This window comes from Oncorhynchus clarkii, chromosome 3, assembly GCF_045791955.1.
Source record: "Oncorhynchus clarkii lewisi isolate Uvic-CL-2024 chromosome 3, UVic_Ocla_1.0, whole genome shotgun sequence".
In the NCBI taxonomy this organism is placed as follows: Eukaryota; Metazoa; Chordata; class Actinopteri; order Salmoniformes; family Salmonidae; genus Oncorhynchus; species Oncorhynchus clarkii.
In genome coordinates this window covers 82,057,396-82,078,924 of record NC_092149.1, presented here as the reverse complement: position 1 = coordinate 82,078,924, position 21,529 = coordinate 82,057,396, and the positions used below count along the sequence as shown (strand labels likewise).

The window sequence follows — 21,529 nt, the reverse complement described above, 5'->3', positions numbered from 1 at the left end:
GCTGCAGAAATGTCTTGGTACCCTTCCCCTGATCTGTGCCTCAACACAATCCTGTCTTGTAGGTCTACGGACAATTCCTTCGACCTCATGGCTTGGTTTTTGCTCTGACATGCACTGTCAACTGTGGGACCTTATATAGACAGGTGTGTGCCTTTCCAAATCATGTCCAATCAGTTGAAAACAATCTCAAGGATGATCAATGGAAGCAGGATGCACCTGAGCTCAATTTCGAGTTTGATACCAAAGAGTCTGAATAATTATGTAAATAGATTTCCTAAAATACTGTTTTCGCTTTGTCATTATGGGGTATTGTGTGTAGATTGATGAAGAAAATGTTTTATTTAATCAATTTTAGAAAAAGGCTGTAACATAACAAAATGTGGAAAAAGGGAAGGGGTCTGAATACTTTCCAAACGTACTGTAAGTGGATGGCATACATTGAAGTGAGGTGGGAGCCCGGCCAATGGTATTTCTACCTCTGCCCATCAAGTTATATGGGGCGGCAGGGTAGCCTAGTGGTTAGAGCTTTGGACTAGTAACCGGAAGTTCAAATCCCCGAGCTGACAAGGTACAGGTCCTTCTGCCCCTGAACAAGCAGTTAACCCACTGTCCCTAGGCCGTCATTGAAAATAAGAGTTTGTCTTTAACTAGGCAAGTCAGTTAAGAAAAGGTAAAATAAAATTATATGAACAAGTTGCTTTGGATATAACAGAATACATTCAGACTCATACCATAGGTTTGTTAGAACAGCCCCCATAGGTAAAAACCTACCCTTCTGCGGGTGCGTGGTGCTGCTTCGGGTGTGCTGGGTGACGGTGACTCAGTGGCCGTCTCAGAGGTGGAGCTGAGAGACGAGTTGCTGCTGGACAGCTCCTTGTCTTTGGTGCTCTTCCGTGAGGTGAGGTGTAGCAGGGAGGACACCAGGTCACTGGGGTCACGGTGCTCCTCGCGCTGGGGCTCCTGACGCTGCTTGTGGGTGCGATCGTTAGAGATCACCTGCGACAGAAGTATGCCGAAGGCCTGGGGCGTTGCCTCTATGATGCGAGGGACGGATAAGGAGGGGAAAGGGGAGGACCCGGAGTTAATATTCATAAATTCAGCATTCAATTAAATGTAATGGTAAATCCCAAGACTTGCTTCGAAGTATGAAGTAACGTACTGTGCAGTGAAGTCTGGATGGCTAAAAAACTATGCTTCCTTATTTAAAAAATAATAATTACATTTCCCATAGGCCCTCTAATTGAAAACTCTTACCCTATATAAAAACATATCTAAAGGTCCTTGGGGAAATGCAGTGTTTAGTCTAAACAGTATCCGTACCATGTATACATTATCCCCAGTCAGGGGACGCATACTTTGGGATGTGTCTCTTTAAACACAGGGAGAGAAAATGAAAAGAGAGCGGGGGTGGGCTAGGGTTGTCCATGCCTGAGGTTAGGCTGGGATGACTGAGGTTAGGCTGGGATGACTGAGGTTAGGCTGGGATGACTGAGGTTAGGCTGGGATGACTGAGGTTAGGCTGGGATGACTGAAGTTAGGCTGGGATGACTGAGGTTAGGCTGAGATGACTGAGGTTAGGCTGGGATGACTGAGGTTAGGCTGAGATGACTGAGGTTAGGCTGGGATGACCGAGGTTAGGCTGGGATGACTGAGGTTAGGCTGAGATGACTGAGGTTAGGCTGAGATGACTGAGGTTAGGCTGAGATGACTGAGGTTAGGCTGGGATGACCGAGGTTAGGCTGGGATGACTGAGGTTAGGCTGGGATGACTGAAGTTAGGCTGAGATGACTGAGGTTAGGCTGGGATGACTGAAGTTAGGCTGAGATGACTGAGGTTAGGCTGGGATGACTGAAGTTAGGCTGAGATGACTGAGGTTAGGCTGGGATGACTGAAGTTAGGCTGAGATGACTGAAGTTAGGCTAGGATGACCAAGCCACCTCTCAAGATTGTTTTTGTTCTTCCCTTGACCACCCAGGCGACAGAGAGAACTCACATTCCTGTGAACATTGTAGCAGGAGGCTGGGCAGCAGTTGGCAGTGCTGTTCAGTGGAGGCTGCTGAGGGGAGGACGGCTCATAATAATGGCCGGAACGGAGCAAATGGAACGGCATCAAACACCTGGAAACCATGGAAACCATATGTTTGATGCATTTGATACCATTCCACTGATTGAGCCCGTCCTCCCCAATTAAGGTGCCACCCAACCTCCTGTGGTGCAGTTGTTGAAGCAGCCCTGGCTCTTTCAGGAGGAGGCTCCTACTGTATATTTTCCTCTCAGAGCTCGGCGGGTTGAAACAGCTGAGAATGCTTGCTCTAGTGAGCTCCACATAGCTCCAGTGAAACGGATCAAAGAGTCAACGGATGGCCCGGCCAGTGTGTGAGATAACGGAACCCAGCTGGACATGAACAAAGGTCTAGAGGACTCAGTGTCTGTCTCACAGCCTCCAACTAAAAAGAGCCATGTTTATCTACACTGAAAGATCAACATCAATATTATCACTGACTACATGCAAGACACTTTTCTCAAATATACTGTAGTGATGGAGAGAATTTGAGAATCCCCCAATATTGTCATTGTATGGTATGGCGAAGTGAAATATCTCACCTTTTATATATACTTTCCGAGGCAGTGGAGGCTGCTGAGATGAGAAGGGCTCATAATAATGGCTGGAACGGAGCAAATGGAATGGCATCAAACACATGCAAACCCGCTCCCACCATTACCATGAGCCCGTCATCCCCTATTAAGGTGCCACCAACCTCCTGTGTTCTGAGGGTATTTGAGTCTAGGGCTGCACCATTGACATGTGTAATATCCATATCCCATGCAATATTTTGAAATGCCACTCAGCAGTGTGTAATGTCCGTTTGTATAGTTTACTCGTTTGCTGTCTCTCTCCTCTAGCGGCTGCTTCCCACACACACCAGGCCCTGCCCCCTGTCACTCAAGCAGTACGCTTCCTCTGCTGTTAGATCCAATATACGTTTGCATGCTGTTCTGTTAGGTCAAATGCAGTCAACACATTGTTCCATGGTGCTCTCCATCATTGTATTTCTATGATTCCAACAGGTCACCAAAGTGTTTTGATCTATATCGCAAGTCAAATTGCAAAAGCAGTATTTGGTTAACAAAAGAAAATCGCAATGAAATGTTTTTCCCATTTTGTGCAGCCCTACTTGAGACATATTACTACATAAAATAAACATACCTAACTCATGTGACTAATTAATGGAACTACCTTTGTCTTTACTCATCTCTTTGGCCAGTGAATCCAACTTCCTCCTGAGGGACTTCTTACGCTTTTGACCATCTAAGAAAGAAAAGAAAAAACACTTCATAACATTCTACCACATTCTACTGCATTCTACCACATTCTACCACATTCTACCACATTCTACCACATTCTACTGCATTCTACCACATTCTACTGCATTCTACCATACCTGTAACATGTAATTTCATGACTCAATATTGCATTACCATACACAAATGTTTTCATCACTCATCACAATCACTCAAAAATATCATTAAACAGACAACCCAAGCATAAATCATGTAATATTTAAAATGTGGAATATGAATCCTAATCCTAGTTTTCAAGAGCACTGTTAAAGTCACATGTGACAATCCACACAAAAACATGGCCGGATATACTGTGTCTTGTCTTTTCTAACTCAATCCATATGTAGAAAGGGTGGTTCTAATGTCTGCTACTATTTCAGATTACATTTCATGTGTTTTTCCTACAGTTGACTGTTTACTTTTCATGCTAGTGCTTTCTAAAGTTTTAATGCTGCAGTTATTGCGAGTGACTGTTGATGGCAGTGCATGTCTATAGGGTGCCTGTCCCATGTTAGCCTAAAATAGTTAAGACAGGAGCACACGAGGGAATGTAATCCAAGACAGAGCCTGGCTGACCAGAAACAGACCATGAGGTGAAGATAGACAACCTCACACCACGACAAGACAGTTGAAATAAATAACTCCTACAGCTACATACCTATAATTCACTATCTTCTATACAAAAGGTCATTAAATACACAGTTAAAACAGGGTTTTACAAATTGCTATTCATGCAAACGCTAAATACACAGGACATCCTATGTAAAATACACAGAATAAACTAGAAATTATTTATTACATTCAGTTTTGGTGTCAGTATATGTTGTGTAACATTCAGACTTGTTGTGACAATAATGTTTTCCAAGTAGCTTTGCTCGTTGAATGAAGAGATCAGGAGATAGTGGATGTTAGATGGCCTCCAAGCCTGAATAGTAGAGTACCTTTGGGGATGGTGATCTGGCAGCCCAGGTTGTATTCCTGGAGCAGCCTGCTGAAGGCCACTTCTTGCAGGCGGACTCTCTCCAGCTCTGAGAGGCTCTGGAGGGGCACAGGCTTCAGACGAACGCTCCGCCCTGACATGCTGTTCCATGTGAAGGCACCCTGTGGTGAGGAGACAGGACACACACACGTCAGAGAGGAAACAAGGGATACACACACATACACACATCAGATACATCTATCAGTACTGTTACTGTGGAGGTACCTGACTAGTCATGCATTTGTAAAGCAACAGATATTTCTGCATGAACTGACAGTTGAGAAACTGGAGCGCATCAATCATTTGACAATTCCCATGATTAATTCCCAGTTGGTTTTAGCCTAATATGTGTTCAGATCTAGTTTGGTTTCTATTGTACAACAAATTATTTAAGGAACATACAAATTCTTATTTCTTTCAACTCTGTAAGTAAGTATGAACCAGAGTTCATGTGAATAATCTCCCTGACAACGGATCTCAATGACAACGAATCTCCCTGACGACGGATCTCCCTGACGACAGATGGTTATTTTGCCCACTAAGGGAAGAGAATGTAAAAACTGGGTCATGCCAACCACTCTAAAAGGAAACAGACTCATGTACTTTCCGCAAACTCAACAAACCTTTACAAGCGAGACACAAGAGCAAAACTAGAATTTAAAACACATTATCTCCCAACCTCCTAAATGAGAAGTGTGTAGGCCTAACAGGCCTAACAGTATAAAGAGCCTGTTCTGTTAAAAGTGAAACCCATTTACTCAGCCATTACCAAATATGTCTCTGTCCCGTCATCTCCCCTGGTCTATAATGAGGTCACAGTCCATGGTTTCAAAAGGCCATCAATAAAAGCCTAGTTGTTGTAATTTCCTCTCTGACTGGAGAACTTGGTGAATAACACAGCTGGATGGGCTGAAACTCCCACTGTGAGAGAGCTTGCCAGAGCACCATCCATGCTCAGGAATGTCAGACATTGAGCCCTGTGTTTCAAGCCTCATTACAGCCTCTCCCAGCTCTGGTTGGAGAGGTAAGTGCTGCTGACATACTGTAGGCCAACTCTCTCTGTCTAATGTTGAGATGGTGTTAAGTGTAAATTCATTATCGTCTGACAGTATCCAAGAACTGTGACATGGAGAGAGTTCAATACTCATCCAGCCACCACCATGCGTGGAGAACATTCCATACAATACAATTTGACTAACATTTCAGGCTTGAGAAAACACACTGATTTACTTTTATAATGCAAATTCAAGACTAACAAAATAACAGTTAATGATCTATGATGAAAAGGACTCTGCTGAGTTAGTTAATAGGATGAACCCCTGTTGTGATCTACCAGACTAGGAAACCAGGAGTCCTCACTCGCTGCTGAAAACCCTGACCTCGGAGCATCTCTCTAATAAATCCAGCCAGCAGATTAGACTTCCTTTGATCTCATATGAGCCATGCTCCGAATCGACTTACGTGCTCATTATCAGGCTTTGCTTACACTACTGTACAGTAGCTTACTCTCTCCTGTTGGGAGAGTAATGTCTTTACTTCACAAAGTCTAACTACTTTAACTGAATTAATATCACGCACCTGATACTGAACCATGGACATACATGTACATCTAACCGCTCTGCTCAGGCATGCTCCACCTCTATGGCATTGGACATACATGTACATCTAACAGCTCTGCTCAGGCATGCTCCACCTCTATGGCATTGGACATACATGTACATTTAACCGCTCTTCTCAGGCATGCTCCACCTCTATGGCATTGGACATACATGTACATCTAACCGCTCTGCTCAGGCATGCTCCACCTCTATGGCATTGGCTAACACCTCAACTGCAATCAGAGGTTCTGGGGATGGAGAGTAGAAATATAACAGCATAGAATAGAACAACTTGTTTTTTTTCTGTTGAGGAAACCAACAAACATAGACACTAGGCGTACTTGGGAGATCTAACGGAGATCTAAGGGAGATCTAAGGGAGATCTAACAGAGATCTAAGGGAGATCTAACAGAGATCTAACGGAGATCTAACAGAGATCTAAGGGAGATCTAAGGGAGATCTAACAGAGATCTAACAGAGATCTAACAGAGATCTAAGGGAGATCTAAGGGATATCTAACAGAGATCTAAGGGAGATCTAACAGAGTTCTAAGGGAGATCTAATGGAGATCTAAGGGAGCTCTAACGTACATCTAAGGGAGCTCTAACGGAACTAAGGGAGATCTAATGGAGATCTAAGGGAGATCTAACAGAGATCGAACAGAGATCTAACAGAGATCTAGGGGAGATTGAACGGACATCTAAGGGAGATCTAGGGGAGATCTAACGGAGATCTAACAGAGATCTAAGGGAGATCTAACAGAGATCTAAGGGAGATCTAACGGAGATCTAAGGGAGATCTAACAGAGATCGAACGGAGATCTAACAGAGACCTAAGGGAGATCTAACAGAGATCGAACGGAGATCTAACAGAGATCTAAGGGAGATCTAACGGACATCTAAGGGAGATCTAACGGACATCTAACAGAGATCGAACGGAGATCTAACAGAGATCTAACGGAGATCTAAGGGAGATCTAAGGGAGCTCTACCGGACATCTAAGGGAGATCTAACAGAACTAAAGGAGATCGAACATTCTACTGTATCAATCATGTTTCACAGCCTTGACGGCCTCCTGACATTACAGTGTTTACCTCAGCTCATTGTGAGGATTCCTCCCCTGGTAGGGTGTTGAATCATTGAGTCATTTTCCCCAGTCCAACCCTCCATCGGCTACACAAGGGACTGATACTCTGTAGTACTTCCTTCCCTAATCAACAAACAAAAGATTGTCTCTGTTGCGATTCTCTCCATGTTCTGTCCACTGGAGCCAAGATCTCTGCTGTAGCCAGAGAATGTGTTTAATCTCCCTTCTCTGCGTGCCAACCCATAAAGGCCAAAAACACACACACACACGTTTGGTGTTAATTATCCACAGCTGGGAGGCATCAACACCCAGTAATACATCACAGCACGTTATCACACGTTTCCACAATGTGGGATTGAACACAGAGTAAATGGGATGATAAGTCTGCCCAAACAATCCGGTTCTACAACATTACATCTTATTGTGTGGATACACGTGATATATTGTAAAGATTGTTGTCGGTTTTTCTGATATGAGACAGTGGTCGAGAGGAAGGAAAATAAAATACATTCTATTCATCTTCTTCTTCTATTATTTTTACAAATCAAACTCAGAGGTAAAGCTCAAAGCCCTGCTAGTTAATTGGCTTCCGAGTGGCGCAGCGGTTTAGGGGAGGGTTTGGCCCGGGGTAGGCCATCATTGTATAATAAGAATTTGTTCTTGACTGACTTGCATGATAAAAATAATAATACATAATAAATAATGGTTGAGGCTTGAGCAGGTGGCAGTCCGGGGTTGGGATACAGTCAGAAAGTCAAATAAAGCCGTCAATACAACCCTTTCCAAGATTTAATACGTCTGGTAGGTAACTTAGCAACCACGTAATGGTTTACTTTCCCCCTTGCAGTTTTACATATATTTACATAACAGGCTGTAGCATCTGTCCACACAATTACAGGGTATTTGTTTACAACCCACTCTGATTAAGATGAAAAGATAAGTGAGTTATGTACTGTATACATGGCAAGCAGTGGAGGCTGCTGAGGGGAGGATGGCTCAAAATAATGTCTGGAAAGGAGTAAATGGAATGGCATCAAACACATGGTGTATTTGAAACCATTTGTTACGGCTGTCGTCTGAATGAGATCAAGGTGCAGCGTGGTAGGTGTACATTTTGAATTTATTAAATGAACACCAAAAAAACAAGAAAGATAAACGACACGTAAAGTATAGTAGCGCTAAACCAGCAACTAACAAAAACAAGATCCCACAACAGAAAGTGGAAAAAGGGCTGCCTAAGTATGATCCCCAATCAGAGACAACGATAGACAGCTGCCTCTGATTGGGAACCATACTCAAACTGAGAATCCATCAAACTGAGGGAACATCAACCTAGGAACCCATCAAACTGAGAACCCATCAAACTGAGAATCCATCAAACTGAGAACCCATCAAACTGAAAACCCATCCAACTGAGAATCCATCAAACTGAGAACCCATCAAACTGAAAACCCATAAAACTGAAAACCCATCAAACTGAGAACCCATCAAACTGAGAATCCATCAAACTGAGAACCCATCAAACTGAAAACCCATCCAACTGAGAATCCATCAAACTGAGAACCCATCAAACTGAAAACCCATCCAACTGAGAATCCATCAAACTGAGAACCCATCAAACTGAAAACCCATCAAACTGAGAATCCATCAAACTAAGAATCCATCAAACTGAAAACCCATCAAACCGAGAACCCATCAAACTGAGAACCCATCAAACTGAGGGAACATCAATCTAGGAACCCATCAAACTGAGAACCCATCAAACTGAAAACCCATCAAACTGAGAATCCTTCAAACTGAGAACCCATCAAACTGAAAACCCATAAAACTGATGGAACATCAAACTGAGGAAAGATCAAACTGAGAACCCATCAAACTGAGAACCCATCAAACAGAGGGAACATCAACCTGATAACCCATCAAACAGAGAACCCATGAAACTGAGAATCCATCAAACTGAGAACCCATCAAACTGAGAACCCATCAAAAACTGATGGAACATCAAACTGATGGAACATCAAACTGAGGAAACATTAAACTGAGAACCCATCAAACTGAGAACCCATCAAACAGAGGGAACATCTAGATGTGGGTGCGTTATGACAGACTCATTTGTATATTACACCATATCCTATTCATATCAGCTTTAACGACAGCTCTCATCTGCTCAATCTGTTCCAATGTTCCTATCAGATCTCACTACATCAGACAAGGCTGTGGGAGGAGTTATAGGATGTAATGGCTGGAATGAAATTAATGGAATGGTATCAAACACATCAAACATATGGAAACCACGTGTTTGACTCCGCTCCATTTATTCCATTCCAGCCATTACAATGAGCCCTTCCTCCTATAGCTCCTCCCACCAGACTCCTCTGCAGTACATCCCATGGTTCACCATCCTACTCAGAGACAGTCCAGAAGGGCATGGTCCCACCGTCCTACTCAGAGACAGTCCAGAAGAGCATGGTCCCACCATCCTACTCAGAGACAGTCCAGAAGGGCATGGTCCCACCGTCCTACTCAGAGACAGTCCAGAAGGGCATGGTACCACCGTCCTACTCAGAGACAGTCTAGAAGGGCATGGTCCTCACACTGACAACTATAGACATGTGGACTAGACTCTCACATTACCCCACCACTCATAAAGCATCTCTCGTTGAACTGTTTAGTGTGACAGCAGTCTTGGATAAGGTTATTAAGGGAGGGTATACTTACTTAGATTACATAAATCCTTGAAAGATACCAGCATTTTGTTAGTTTACTGGTAAACTTAGAACATTTCCAGTAATAACCCCTCCCTTTGTAACCTTATCCAAGACTTCTGTACTTCAGATTATGACAGGTGTCTGTAATTATCTCTGGCCCTCTGTTGAATACATTTAAAAAAAGAAAAAAAAGAAGTTATTCAAGCATAAATGACCAAAGTTATGACAGTTTGCCATATCATTTTTGTTAATTAACAAAATTACTGAAGATTCCGGTAACTTTGGTAAATTAGCGGTAGCTTAGCAACCCTAGTCCTACCCTATGTCTACTACAATGTATCCGAAGGTTATGATTGTATGTGTGAGTAGGATGGTACCTAATCATATCACAGTGGGAAAAAAAGAGCATTCTATAAAATGGATCAGTCACTTTTCTCTGAACAGCTTGAAAGACATAATATCAACATGTCACTCTGGCTGTGCATTCTTTCACACTAAGAGGAGCGACCTGGTTTTGAAAAGATTGAATGTGTCATTAAAGGGGAATGTTGTTAGTCATACTAACCTTGAGTTCAATCTCATCTTAAACATGATATGGGAAAACATTACGCAACTCAGTGGTGTTTTCTGTCCAATTACAGGTGAGAGGTGCTGCCCTGCTCACTAAACCCCACCTCAGAGGATGAAAGAAAATTAACAGAGGTAACATACAGTACTGTACAGTATATAGCCATATGGTATGCAACACACACATAGCCATAAACCGCCATGTGTGTGAGTAGGGATGCTTATTCCTGTTACTACCAGTTCTGATAGTTAATAACATAAAATAGAATGGATTTCCATTCAGTTTCATGAAATAGTACTTAAATTCATCATGAACTGTAATACTGTAGCATCCTATATGAAAGAGTTGCCACAATGTGCATGTCCTTCAGTGGTCCGTCCCCAATGCAATTAAAAAAAGAGAAAGTGTTAGCCATCACTCGGTGAGGTACAATGAGTAGACATGAGCAAGGGAAACACAAAGTAGTGAGACTGCCAGCTCAGAATACAGCCATTAAACACACTTGAGATAGGTATGTTGGGTGATGAATATTCCTCCCTGTTCAGGAAGCCATTGAATGGAACATTTAACTAGTCCTGTTCTCCACAAAGACTTCAAACCGCGGCTTGAATAATTTTAGAAACAAATACCGAAAACAATACTAAAACCTCTACAACAAGTCCAACACTAATATAATTAACTAACAACGTGGAAGAGAAACTGCCACCTTCCCAATCTGAACTAAACAGGATTCTGCACGCTGATCAATATTTATGACTGCACTTCAATGAGGTTATTTTCGGGTTGGTTGACTGTTCATTGACTTTCTGATGTCTGGCAAGTTCACAACCTGCACACACAGCAACCATTTATCTAGATCGAGGGGAAACACAACCACGATTTGTTATTTCCAATCTGATGAGGAGATGATAGATAGGGCATAGTAATGACTGCTTCTGTGGCACCAAAGATAACTAAAGGAAACTAGATTCTTGGCATATTCAAAACAATCCCATAGGATTTTTTTATAGACATTGTGAACAAAAACAGGCTTTAATGATTACTATTATTGATCTTTCACTAATATAGTGTTTTTGGAATAATGGTGTAAAACAGTTTTTATCATACTTCATATAGTACTTCCTGCTTTTAAGCAAATATTATTCAGCTACAAGGAGACTCCACGATAATGTGTTATCCTTCATACTACATGAAGCACAAGGTCAGATGCACATATTTTCAAGGATAATTAATAAAAAACATTACTAAAAAGTGACCATGTAAGTTGCAGTAGGATTTTCCTACTACAGTTTCTACATGTATCACTGAGGTCCAATAAGATTCATAAGAAATATGGCTTTAGCTCAATGGGCTAACAGGGTCTTGTTACATGTATTTGTTTAGTTTTTACATTTGAGTCATTTTTCAGACGTTCTTATCCAGAGCGATTTACAGCAGCAATAAGTGTTAAGTGCCTTGCTCAAGGGCAAATTGACAGATTTTTCACCAAGTCATCTCAGGGATTCGACCTAGCGACCTTTCGGTTAACTGCTAGGGTACCTACAGCCAAAGTCATATTGATAACTCTGGTTCGAAACCAGGTCAGTAACATCTGCAAACAGAAAAATCTAAAGCTTGGCACAGCTCCAGACTTCACTGAAAGCACTGTCACAGGGATCATCAACAACACTGAACAAAAATATAAACACAACATGTGTTTGTCCCATGTTTCATGAGCTGAAATAAAAGATCCCAGAAATGTTGCATATGCACAAAAAGCTTATTTCTCTCAAATTTGGCACACAAATTTGTTTCCATCCCTGTTAGTGAGCATTTCTCCTTTGCCAAGACAATCCATCCACCTGACAGGTGTGGCATATTAAGAAGCTGATTAAACAGCATGATCCTTACACAGGCACACTTTGTGCTGGGGACAAGGCCACTCTTAAATTTGCAGTTTTGTTACACAACACAATGTAACAGATTTCTCAAGTTTTGAGGGAGCGTGCAATTGGCATGCTGACTGCAGGCATGTCCATCAGAGCTGTTGCCAGAGAAAGTAATGTTAATTTCTCTACCATAAGCCGCCTCCAACATCGTTTTAGAGAATTTGGCAGTACGGCCAACCGGCCTCACAACCGCAGACCACGTTTAGCCACGCCAGCTCAGGACTGACACATCCGGCTTCGTCACCTGCGGGTATCGTCTGAGACCAGCCACCCAGACAGCTGATTAAACTGAGGAGTATTTAAAAAACTCATTCTGATTTGCTGGGCCTGGCTCCCCAGTGGGTGGCCCAATGCCCTCCGAGGCCCACCCATGGCTGCACCCCTACCCAGTCATGTGAAATCCATAGATTAGGCCCTAAATAATGTATGTAAATTGACTGATATCCTTATATGAACTGTAAATCAGTAAAATCGTTTAAATTGTTGCATGTGGCGTTTATATTTTTGTTCATTATAGATTCAGTCGCAGGACGTTTTGTTTCTTGAGCGGATGGTCAGGGAGCCGGAACACAATTACAAATATTTTGTAGATAGAAAACTGACCGCAAGAAGCCCAAACAGATATAATATTTGACTAAAAAATAATAATTTCAAACCTTGCTTACATTTGTATACTATTGCATATACACTATAAATACAAAATTATGTGTATACCCCTTCAAATTAGTGGATTCAGCTATTTTAGCTACACCCTTTGCTGACAGTTGCATAAAATCGAGCACATAGCCATGCAATCTCCAGAGACAAACATTGTCAGTACAAAGAGCTCAGTGACTTTCAACGTGGCACCATCATAGGATGCCATCTTTCTGCTACGTGGACAATAGACAGCTGTACATTTCGATGAAACATGGTGAAACCACAAAATTGCCCTCCCTGGAAGCCTGTGTTTCAGACATAAGGAAGTGGATGGCGGCAAATGTTTTACTTTTAAACTCAGACAAAACAGAGATTGTTCTAGCTCCCAAGAAACAATGAGATCTTCTGTTGGATCTGACAATTAAACCTGATGGTTGTACAGTAATCTCAAACAAAACTGTGAAGGACCTTGGCGTTACTCTGGACCCTGATCTCTCTTTTGATGAATATATCAAGACTGTTTCAAGGACAGCTTTTTTCCATCTAGGTAACATTGCAAAAATCAGAAATGTTCTGTCCAAAAATTATGCAGAAAAGTTAATCCATGCTTTTGTCACTTCTAGATTAGACTATTGCAATGCTCTACTTCCCGGCTTCCCGGATAAAGCACTAAATAAACTTCAGTTAGTGCTAAACATGGCTTCTAGAATCTTGACTAGAACCCAAAAATGTGATCATATTACTCCAGTGCTAGCCTCTCTACACTGGCTTCCTGTTAAGGCTAGGGCTGATTTCAAGGTTTTACTGCTAACCTACAAAGCATTACATGGGCTTGCTCCTACGCTATCTCTCCGATTTGGTCCTGCCGTACATACCTACACGTACACTACAGTCACAAGACGCAGGCCTCCTAATTGTCCATAGAATTTCTAAGCAAACAGCTGGAGGCAGGGCTTTCTCCTATAGAGCTCCATTTTTATAGAATGATCTGCCTACCCATGTGAGAGACCTCGACCTTTAAGTCTTTATTGAAGACTCATCTCTTCAGTAGGTCCTATGACTGAGTGTAGTCTGGCCCAGGGGTGTGAAGGTGAACGGAAAGGCACTGAAGCGCCGAACCACCCTTGCTGTCTATGCCTGTCCGGTTCCCATCTCTCCACCGGGATTCTCTGCCTCTAACCCTATTACGGGGGCTGATTCACTGGCTTACTGGTGCTCTTCCATGCCGTCCCTAGGAGGGGTGCGTCACTTGAGTGGGTTGAGTCACTGACGTAATCTTCCTGTCTGGGTTTGGCGCCCCCCTCAGGTTCGTGCCGTGGAGGAGAGATCTTCGTGGGCTATACTCGGCCTTGTCTCAGGGTAGTAAGTCGGTGGTTGAAGATATCCCTCTAGTGGTGTGGGGGCTGTGCTTTGGCAAAATCACCCAGATGGGGAACCCTGCACTAAAGTGTAGTTACACTGTTTTAGGGGGTGGCGACACAATCTCAGATATGTTATATGTTCTAAAAACCAAAACAAACCGTATCACAATTCTAGAGATTCAACTTCAGACATACTCCAAGAGATGTCTGATAATGTCTGAACTGATCATAAATGCTTTCAATAGAAAAGCAAGTTCCTCTGTCAGGATGTTGTCAGTCAGTCAGCCCCATAATATTTACTAAGAATTCATGCTGGTTCTGACGTCATCATAACCCACAGTCCTTGTACCACACCTGGTCCTAAGTAACACTTGATTTAATATGAGACCCATTGGCAGAACTCCCTCTCGTTTCTGTCAGTGAATTACATTCTAAAATCATCTTTACAAAAAAAACGAGAAATTAGCTGTCAACTTAAGCAATTAACAGAGTTGCTTTAACAAGTTCCCGCAATGAATCATTAGTGCAAGGTGACTTGAGCATTAATCCCAGCAGTGATGTAGAACATGCTTTGTGCAGCAATATAGACGGTGAGGAGGACTCACTCTCCCATTGGGGAATTCAGTTTTCCCAGTTATAGCCTCAGGTAGGTTCCTTATAGGCCAGGTATGGGGTCATAGAGTTCATAGACCACTGGTGGCTTGAACTCACCTAGATCACTGTCTGTAGACTATCACACCCTGACACCCAGCCCAATTACAGTTTGTGAAGCTACCCCACTGGGCACACACTGGTGGAATCAACGTTGTTTCAACGTAATTTCAATTAAATTAAGTTTAACCAACGTGGAATAGACGTTGGATTAAAGTCTGTGCCCAGTGGGTATGCTTATTGGTTCTTAGCCCAACACACCGCTGATATCACATGATAAGAGGTCATGTACGATTGCTTACTGAAACTACCACATGACTGACTCAGCGATCCACCTAATAAGTATGGGGAACTCCTCGTGGACAAGACAAAAGGGAAGCCACCTGCTCTTCAGCGTTCCTGTTGCCTACCTGTCACTGTTTATTACTGGGCAGCAATGTACTGTATATGAGACGTCACTGTAAAGCCAAACGGTTACATGTGCATGTAGCCATTCCATTAAAGACTGGGACACCAACAAAAACAAAACAAACCACGGAGAAACGGCATCCCATTACATTTTAATTGTGATGATTTCTAGGCTATAACACAATGCACGGCATTACATGTGAGGAGCATTATTTTTTTTTAAACATAATTTGAAGTTATATGTCATATAAAAGTCTGAAGAGAAGCAGACATGAGGCATTTCCAATTACAACTAATATCTCCAAAATGATGTTATCGTTGACACTTTATCGAACCAACATTTTTAATACAAAATGTAGGAAATTCTCAATATCTTTTTTTAATCGTTGACACTTTATCGAACCCCCCCCCCCCCCCCTTTTTTAATAGAAAATGTAGGAAATTCTCAACCTCTTGGTTAAACATACGCAAATGTTGGTTTGTTCAAAAAGTCTACACAGCTGACGCGGTACAGAAGAGCACCGGACAATACTTACAAAGTATGGGATGCGCCTGTTGAAGGGTAGGAGGTCCCCCATGATCCGAATACCTACACAGCCCGCTACACAGAGCGTTTGTGGAGTTACATTTTAATTTACATCAAGTTTGCTGAAATGTAAGTCGCTACGTCAATGACTGCAAATAGATAACATGTAAGATGTTGCTATATTTGCCCTCAGTTTTACTCCATTTTTGTCGTTTAACTCTCATTTGCGCTTCCCCTTGTCTGGTGAAGCTTAGGTCCTTGAAGAATCGAAACGCAAGGAAGCCTGACGATAGACGGGGCGGGGAAGTTTGATGCGCTCTCTCTCTCCATTGGAAAGTTCAACAACTCAGTTATTAATGACGTGATGACAAACACTGTCAAAATCCTCAGAAAGATTCCGCCATTTGTGTTTTAACGCATATTAAACATGCCATCCTTCACACAATACATATTTTCCAATCCAAAATGTACCGACTTGTCTCACTGTGATAAAATATATTCTAGACTAGAGGTCATACCTCAACATCATTCAATATTGTATTTACGTTCCACTATCAATGTGCTGTCCGTGAAATCTATTTGCGTGAATAATTTGCAAAGCAGACCATTTGGTTGAGGACGTTGATGTGAGGAATGTCTCTGTGTCGTAATAAAACTGTTTATATAGTATGAAGTGTCCAGACCATATGTAATGCATCAGGACATGCAGATAAATGTAAAGACCTTTGTGATGTAGTAATTCTATCGGTAGCCTACTTAAATTACGTGCTATGCAAACGACAGCGCTATGACCCTGCTAAACATGCATTACACTATATACTATGTCGTAGTTGTATTAACCTGCTTCTCACGCTTGAAAATATATTAAATCCAAATGAGATCCAGTCTACATGGTTACAACATGGTCCCATTAGCCTACTGTCCACAAAGGGTAAACAAATGTCTCTATTGCCTGAGAATGTGAATTGACTCTCCCTTATGGAGAAGAGAAATTGTCATGTTTGTTATTACTGTGACATGCTGACATCTTCAGCAGCTTTGCCCATCTAAACAGGAACAACTCCTGTTCGAACAAAACAAACAAACTGCAGGTAGAGGCCAAAAACCGTGACCACTCTGTTTTTGCACAACAAATCTAAGTTATAACCCTCAACTTTCGACCACATTCTTGGGATTAGCCTGAGGATCGAGTTTCAAGACATGAGGACACAGTACTTGTGCAAGGATGAACAAAAACGTAAGTGTTTTTCATTGAATATCAGCTTGTTTGACTCGGTTTGTATTTTACATTGTTTTTCTATAACATTTATTATCATATTTATAAATTGTGACATTTTTATGATGCAAACATACAATGTTTTCTGTAATTAGAATTAACCATTTTTCAAGCCAATAACTATTTTTGGCTCAGGGGTTCAATATGATTAGAAGAAACTATAATCTGACTAGGAACATAGTTGTAAAGCCTATAAATGTGGAAAATTTGACTTTTAATGAGACTTTTAATCAGACTCATGGGATAGCTTTCCTCTGCAAGATAATGGCTCAGTAAAGTTTGATCCAAAATATATCTGATGAAATGGGGTTACAATTTTAAAAAGCTCTTGAGATTTGCATTGCAATCCTCTGTTTTCTCAGTATAGTGTGGAGCAAAGGAGGCTGCTGAAGGGAGGACAGTTCATAAGAATGTCTGGAATGTTAGAGAATGGAACGGCATGTATTTAATATCATTACACTTATCCCGCTCCAGCCATTACCACAAGCCCATCCTCCACAATTAAGGTGCCACCAATTCCCTGTGGTGTGGGGGAATACCAAGATGCCTAGCCCACCAGAAACAGCCATGCATTGCGTAACATTCAGAGCAGGTTGTGCTTCTGCTAACATACTGATCCCATCGCAAAGCCTAACTAATTTGATTATTTGAAACCATCCAAACAGCTGGATCGTCATCTTGACTACTTTCTTATGTCATTCTCGGTGGCAACAAAAGTTTAAAAAAAAGTGTTAATAGGGGACAGAATGCGGTCGGACCGTCAAATAATTGGCATATCCACTACCGTTCAAAAGTTTGGGTCACTTAGAAAATTCCTTGTTTTTGAAGGATTTTTTTTTTTTTTGTCCCATAAAATAACTTACAATTGATCAGATATACAGTGTAGACATTATTAATGTTGTAAATGTATATTGTAGCTCGAGACGGCTGATTTTTAATGGAATATCTGGCATCAGGCATACAGAGGCCCATTATCAGCAACCATCAATCCTGTGTTCCAATGTACGTTGTGTTAGCTAATCCAAGTTTATCATTTTAAAAGGCTAGTTGATAATTAGAAAACCCATTTTCAAATATGTTAGCACAGCTGCAAACTGTTGTCCTGATTAAAGAAGCAAAACAACTGGCCTTCTTTAGACTAGTTGAGTATCTGGAGCATCAGCATTTGTGGGTTCGATTACAGGCTTAAAATGGCCAGAAACAAATAACTTATTTCTGAAACTCGTCTGTCTATTCTTGTTCTGAGTAATGAAGGCTATTCCATGCGAGAAATTGCCAAGAAACTGAAGATCTCGTACAACGCTGTGTACTACTCCCTTCACAGAACAGTGCAAACTGGCGCTAACCAGAATAAAAAGAGAGTGGGAGGCCCCAGTGCACAACTGAGCAAGAGGACAAGTACATTAGAGTGTCTAGTTTGAGAAACAGACGCCTCACAAGTCCTCAACTTGCAGCTTCGTTAAATAGTACCTGCAAAACACCAGTCCCAACATCAACAGTGAAGTGGCGACTCCGGGATGCTGGTCTTCTAGGCAGAGTTACAAAGAAAAACTAATATCAGGCCTCCCGGGTGGCGCAGTGGTTAAGGGCGCTGTACTGCAGCGCCAGCTGTGCCATCAGAGTCCTGGGTTCGCGCCCAGGCTCTGTCGTAACCGACCGGGAGGTCCGTGGGGCGACGCACAATTGGCCTAGCGTCGCCCGGGTTAGGGAGGGCTTGGTCGGTAGGGGTGTCCTTGTCTCATCGCGCACCAGCGACTCCTGTGGCGGGCTGGGCGCAGTGTACGCTAGCCAAGGTGGCCAGGTGCACAGTGTTTCCTCCGGCGCATTGGTGCGGCTGGCTTCCGGGTTGGATGTGCGCTGTGTTAAAGAAGCAGCGGCTTGGTTGGTTGTGTATCGGAGGACGCATGACTTTCAACCTTCGTCTCTCCCGAGCCCGTACGGGAGTTGTAGCGATGAGACAAGATAGTAGCTACTACAACAATTGGATACCACGAAATTGGGGAGAAAAAGGGGTAAAAAAAAAAAAAATAAAAAAAAAATAAAAGAAAAACTAATATCTCAGACTGGCCAATTCAAAAAAAAGATTAAGATGGGCAAAATAACACACACACTGGACAGAGGAACTCTGCCTAGAAGGCCAGCATCCCGGAGTCTCCTCTTCACTGTTGGTGGTTTGCAGGTCCTATTTAATGTTCAGAAATGAAATAATATCCAAAATATTGTTATTTTTTAAAACAAGCCATAGAAAGTTGGTTGCAATTTCAGTTTAATCCACCAGAAAAGACAGAACAAATATTACAGTAAATATTCTGGTTAAACTAAAATATATATTATATATATATTTATATATTTTTGGAGATTAAAAAAAAACAAAAAAAAACGTATAATCTTTTAAAATTCTGTCATAAATAGGACTGGTGGAGTTATATCACACATTCAGCTAACAAAAATATATGGAAATGTCTGCTATACCCAACATCACAACCAACTAATTGCAGCATTACCGCAAAAATGGAAGAGGCAAGTGGAAGGGGGAGAACGTAAGGAACTTGTTTGTCAGCTCTGCATTAAAGATCAAAATTGTGATAGATATAATTGTTATAAATAAAAAAGTATACCAGTTTCATTTAAGGACCAAATTTAAGGACTAAATTCAAATTTTTGCAAATTCATAAAAAAATTAAAAATTGGAAATATAACATTTACATTTATTTTCAGACCCTTTACTCAGAACTTTGTTGAAGAGATGTTCGATTGTGTTCAAGTGGCTGGGCCACTCAAGGACATTCGGAGACTTGTCCCGAAGCCACTCATGCATTTTCTTGGCTGCGTGTCAATTTTGAGTCTCATAGCGATGGGTCTTAATAAGGTATTTCTGTTTTTACTTTTTAATAAATGTGCAAAAATGTCTAAAACCTGTTTTTGCTTTGTCATTATGGGGTATTGTGATGTCATTATGGGTTATTGTGTCGATTGATGAGGATTTTTAGATATTTAATTAATTTCAGAATAAGGCTGTAACGTAACAAAATGCGGAATAAGGGAAGGAGTCTGAATACTTTCCGAATGAACTGTATATATGGGGGATACAAACATCCCAGCTCTGCAGATTTTGCTGTGAAGAGACAGAATCATTAAATCATTTGTTTTGGTACTGTTCATATGTAGCTTGTTTTTGGTCGCAGGATCAGGAATGGCTGAAGAATTGCAACATTTACCTGGAGCTTACTCTGCAAATTGCACTGCTGGGTGATTTAAAAAGTCATACTTAATCGATTAATATTATAATAATACTCTTAGCGATATATAATACTCTTGTTTATCTTTAATTTACAATCTGTAGAAACTATGAGAAAATAACATTTCAGAACATTTGTGAAACATCACAGTTGAAAAATATATGGCAAATAGAAGCTGGAAGGTCTTCATAGATAGATGGGATGGGTTGAGTGTAGCTGAAGGCTGGGACTGGATGGTCTTCAGAGATAGATGGGATGGGTTGAGTGTAGCTGAAGGCTGTGGATGGTCTTCAGAAGGCTGAAGGCTGGGACTGGATGGTCTTCATAGATAGATGGGAGGGGTTGAGTGTATCTGAAGGCTGGGACTGGAAGGTCTTCATAGATAGATGGGAGGGGTTGAGTGTAGCTGAACGCTGGGACTGGATGGTCTTCATAGATAGATGGGAGGGGTTGAGTGTAGCTGAAGGCTGGGACTGGATGGTCTTCAGAGATAGATGGGAGGGGTTAAGTGTAGCTGAAGGCTGGGACTGGATTGTCTTCAGAGATAGATGGGAGGGGTTGAGGGTAACTGAAGGCTGGGACTGGATGGTCTTCAGAGATAGATGGGAGGGGTTGAGGGTAGTTGAAGGATGGGACTGGATGGTCTTCAGAGATAGATGGGAGGGGTTGAGTGTAGCTGAAGGCTGGGACTGGATGGTCTTCAGAGATAGATGGGAGGGGTTGAGGGTAGCTGAAGACTGGGACTGGAAGGTCTTCATAGATAGCTGGGAGGGGTTGAGGGTAGCTGAAAGCTGGGACTGGATGGTCTTCAGAGATAGATGGGAGGGGTTGAGTGTAGCTGAAGGCTGGGACTGGATGGTCTTCAGAGATAGATGGGAGGGGTTGAGTGTAGCTGAAGGCTGAGACTGGATGGTCTTCAGAGATAGATGGGAGGGGTTGAGGGTAGCTGAAGACTGGGACTGGAAGGTCTTCATAGATAGCTGGGAGGGGTTGAGGGTAGCTGAAAGCTGGGACTGGATGGTCTTCAGAGATAGATGGGAGGGGTTGAGTGTAGCTGAAGGCTGGGACTGGATGGTCTTCAGAGATAGATGGGAGGGGTTGAGACTGGGACTAAAAACAAACAAAAGATAACTGTTGTAAAATATACTGTTTCCGTAAAATGTATATAATATGTATAAGCTGGAAGTAGAAGCCTAAGGGTTGTTGTCCATTAGTTTACT

The 21,529-nt window shown here is 42.0% G+C and overlaps 1 protein-coding gene across 2 annotated transcripts in view; it reads right to left on the bottom strand.

The window, feature by feature from the left end:
• The window catches only part of LOC139406178 (rho GTPase-activating protein 6-like), a 64,617-nt gene that overhangs the window by 17,101 nt on the left and 25,987 nt on the right, over positions 1 to 21,529 (bottom strand). Inside the window, exons 1-4 of one of the 2 annotated variants that reach the window (XM_071148676.1) lie at positions 15,805 to 16,069; positions 4,284 to 4,443; positions 3,239 to 3,310; positions 772 to 1,034 (exon numbers count right to left, since the gene is read on the bottom strand). In XM_071148676.1, coding sequence (XP_071004777.1) covers positions 772 to 1,034; positions 3,239 to 3,310; positions 4,284 to 4,443; positions 15,805 to 15,846 — 537 coding nt within the window. In that variant the 5' untranslated portion in view covers positions 15,847 to 16,069. Of the gene's footprint in view, positions 1 to 771; positions 1,035 to 3,238; positions 3,311 to 4,283; positions 4,444 to 15,804; positions 16,070 to 21,529 lie in introns of those variants that run through there. The other variant, XM_071148677.1, reaches the window with a different exon arrangement.